This window comes from Crassostrea angulata, chromosome 5 (genome assembly GCF_025612915.1).
Source record: "Crassostrea angulata isolate pt1a10 chromosome 5, ASM2561291v2, whole genome shotgun sequence".
Lineage (NCBI taxonomy): Eukaryota > Metazoa > Mollusca > Bivalvia > Ostreida > Ostreidae > Magallana > Magallana angulata.
In genome coordinates, this window is record NC_069115.1 from 3,984,516 (window position 1) to 3,988,490 (window position 3,975).

Consider the following 3,975-nt stretch of genomic DNA (forward strand, 5'->3'; position numbering starts at 1 on the left):
TATCAAATAATTGAAGAAAATATGTGCTGCATAATTAATTTGGGACAGAGTATATTATGTACTAAAATATAGGCCTGTAATATACAAGAGGCCCATGGGGCCACATCGCTCACCTGAGCAACAATGGGCGTTCAAAAGATATTGTGCCATATGGTCCCTCGGTAGAAAAACAAAAAATAAATATTGTAAAGTATTCGAATTTTACACTTTTTTTGTATACATGTAATCTTTGACATTGTACCTTCATGAAATACTATTTTTTACCAGAATAAGATATTTCTACGCAAGATATAAAACTAAACATTTGGTAGAGGTATACTGTTAAGTTGTTAACTTCCAAATCCCTATATTTTCGTTCTGCCCCCCCCCCCCCCCCACTTTGTAAAGCGATCAAAATTTATGAGAGCATATAGGTACATTTTTTTCATCAACTACTCAGTACTTACTAGTTATTGTATTAAAAAAAAATAATAGTTAATGTTTTTTATTTTAAAAACCCTACATGTATAGATGTGAAGAAGAAAATTGTACCTCAATGTGCTCCATTCCTCAAATTAAAAACATTCAAAAATTTTATTTGTCTTCTCCATTATAATTAAATGACTGTTATTTACTTCGCGTACAAACCAGGATAATTTTCCGCTGTGATATTCTTAGGAATAGCGATAATTACTTTATCCCCGCAACAGAAATGTGTCAGAAATATGGAAACTGTTTTAAAGATGTCGTTTTTTATTTACTCGTGTCTGAAATCTATCAAAATTGATGTAGATTTCACATTATTTATTGTATAAAGAGAGGGCCCCAGAGAGTAGATATATACAGATTACTGTGGAATCATTAAATTTCGTGGGGGCCAATTTTCGTGGATGACTTAAATTTTACAGGTTCGTGGGGACGTAATTTCGTGTATTCATATATATCTACAAAAGGGAATATGACTTTATTACCCTAATTCATCAATTCGTGAAGGATGTTATTTCGTGGATGAGAGGTACCCACGAAGTCCACAAAAAATAAGCCACCACGAAATCTAATGATTTCACAGTATCATTCTTTTATTTTGTTTGTACAAGTATTTAACATACTCTAATTCATAATTTCTAATGTTCAACCAAAATTTCAGCGTCAATTGTAGAATTGTAAGCAAGATACAGAGCTCACAGTTCGCCTAGGTTTGATTCATATTTTGTTCACATGAGTTTATTACATTCAGCTTATGATTTTTAACTTGGTATTTCCTATTCAGCATTTAAAATGGAAAAAAAGAATGGCCTAAGATTTTATATTCTTTTATTCACTCAAGACCAGTTCACTGGTATTTGAGGTTCAAAATCAGTTTATACAAATGTACACAAACACAGTGAAGGATCACATGTACAGCAGGAGTAATAATGACGAAAAAATGTTAAGTTTACAATACAATAAGATGCTAAAGTTGGTTTCTGAACGAACAGACTTTGAAAATTTTCTTAATAAATATTGACAAATTTTTTACTTTTTTATTCTTTAGTTTTTAAGATCTGTGTACAAACATAGAATTGTGAGCAAATCTCTGTATCTTGCTTATAATTTGAAGCTTAACACTCAAATATGGTTAGTAAATAGAAATTGAAAACAATTAAACACAAGAAACACTCACTATAACAAATAAATAACAAAATTTATTTTTTCGAAATGAATCATATATAAACATGTATATACCTACATATTTCCGTCAGCAATGTCAAACTTTAATTAAACTGAATAAACTCGAGAAAATGCCGAGCATCGCAACAAAACCTATTGCATTAATCTACCATTACGCATAAGATAATGCCGATCGAATTACCGATAGAATGAATTGTATTTCATTATTTTTTGATACATCAGATTTTGCTTAATTTGCGCAGGTAAACAGTTAACTGTTTGATTTACCAAAGTCTCTGTTTGATTTGATACGTAAAAATCACGAAATAATACAGACGATAGTTCCCAGGTTACAAGCAGAAATAATGAAAACGAAACGAAAATCGGAACAAGCTAACACCAACGTCATGTGTGAAAACTGTCAACGCATTGAAATATTTAGCCTCAATTTACTTCACAAAATCGGCAACAATATATTTTGCATGTTTCAAAAATTTCCCTTCATACGCGAACTGTTGCACAACAAGCAAATTCATCATAGTCAGATCGACCCTTTTTCGTATAATGTCATGGCTGCTTTAAACAAAGAACCTCGTTTTAGAAGTATGGAATACGAGTCTAGGTAAAATGGGTATGCAAACCCGGGCCGTGGCAAAATAAAAGCCGGGGCAGATCGGCAATCGTCAATTCCAAATACGCATTATTTTGCAGCAATATTTACAGCGAATACAAATATACTAGTCCATCAAAAATCCTGAAATTTTTAATGAGATTGGCAGATTAATAACTGCCAATCTTTGTTTTGCCCAGACCAAGTCTTGCCAACCCATTTTACCGGATGCCAGATTACCGGATGCCGAACCCGAAGCTATTAAACTGACTGAAACACGCATTTCCTTTATTATTATTTTCGTAATAACTCAGATTTGAAACAGAATTAGCACTTAATTTTTGCAATTTATATTTTCCTTCCCATAAGGATAATTTATGCTAAACTACGTTGAATTGGAATCAGTAGTTCTTGAGAAGAAGATTTTTAAAAATGCACCCCCCTTTTTCTACAGTTTCAAGGTTTTCTCCGCTTTGAATACAGATCAGACTTTTATTTTTGCAATTTATATTCGCCCTCACATAAGGATGCTTTGTGCCAAATTTGGTTGAAATTGGATAAGCGGTTTTAGAGAAGAAGTTCAAAATGTAAAAAGTTTACAGACGGACAGACAGACGGACAGACGGACGACGGACAAAATGTGATCAGAATAGCTCACTTGAGCTTTCAGCTCAGGTGAGCTAAAAAAATGGCACCTGTATGGACTAATGGTAGCTGCAGGTCTGTAGCGCCAGGTCTGTAAAAATTTGGATAAACAACCTGGGAGCTACAGTGCCACCCATTGAAAAATTTTTAATTTCTTGCACGAAAATGTGTGCTTTTGGACTGATTAACCTTATTTATACGCAAATTCTGTGAAAACAATTAGTACCATTAAATTCTTCATGAAATCTTCTACTGATATCTTTTCTTTAATTGTCTCAGACTTTAAATTCTCCAGAACATTTAGCTACCGTCCTCGGAAATCAAAAGTATGTTCAATTTACACTGAGATCGAGAGTTATGCCATTTTTACATGTAAACAAACTGCACAACTGCTGTTTAGGGGACTGGTAAAGGTGTTTAAAAGACTATCAGAGGAAAGTAAAGAGATGATATCAGTAGTAAATTTCATGATACATTTTATGGTATTTACAGGTTGGGAACAATTCCAACCTGATTAATTTAGACAGACCAGCTGTCATCAAGACGTCCATAAGGACTTGCTCCCAGCAAGTAAAGACAAAACAGTACAAACACACGCCTATCACTGAATCGGGTTTTAAATATATTGTCATTTATACAGTTGTTATACATATTATAGGCTAGGCCTAGTGCCAAAAAAAAAGTTTCCCCCAAAATATTATAACAGAATAAGATTGTACCTCAATGGTTTTTATTGGCGCTGCCAGCTTTTCTTTATCCATTCGCATTATATCTTCTATATCATCCATGATGATTATGCAGCTTTCATTTCTCCCAAAAAAGAGACCCCCTTGTTCTATAAACTAGATTACATTTTTATTTCGTCAGTTCTTTTGGTTTGCACGCACCATGCTGAAATCAGCATTTCGAACCCGATTATTATTATTTCTTATGCGAAAAAATCGTAAATTGTCTTCAATAATATTTTATAAATTATCTATCAATTTTAAAAATGTGAGTATGTTTCATTCATTTTTCTTTAAAATCCCGTATATAAGAGAATCCTCTAAATGGTTTGTTATAGTCGGGTTTGTTATTCAATTAATTTTCAA

The 3,975-nt window shown here is 32.9% G+C and overlaps 1 protein-coding gene across 7 annotated transcripts in view; it reads right to left on the reverse strand.

Annotated features, from left to right (window-relative positions):
• The window catches only part of LOC128183106 (DNA-directed RNA polymerase III subunit RPC2-like), a 58,367-nt gene extending 54,587 nt beyond the window's left edge, over positions 1-3,780 (reverse strand). For all 7 annotated transcript variants that reach the window (XR_008243541.1, XM_052851982.1, XM_052851980.1 and 4 more), the window contains exon 1: positions 3,604-3,780. Coding sequence is in view for 6 of the 7 variants with exons in the window: in XM_052851982.1 (XP_052707942.1) it covers positions 3,604-3,672 (69 nt within the window). In the remaining variant the exon portion in view is untranslated. The remainder of the gene's footprint in view (positions 1-3,603) is intronic.
• Between the last annotated feature and the right edge of the window lie 195 nt (positions 3,781-3,975).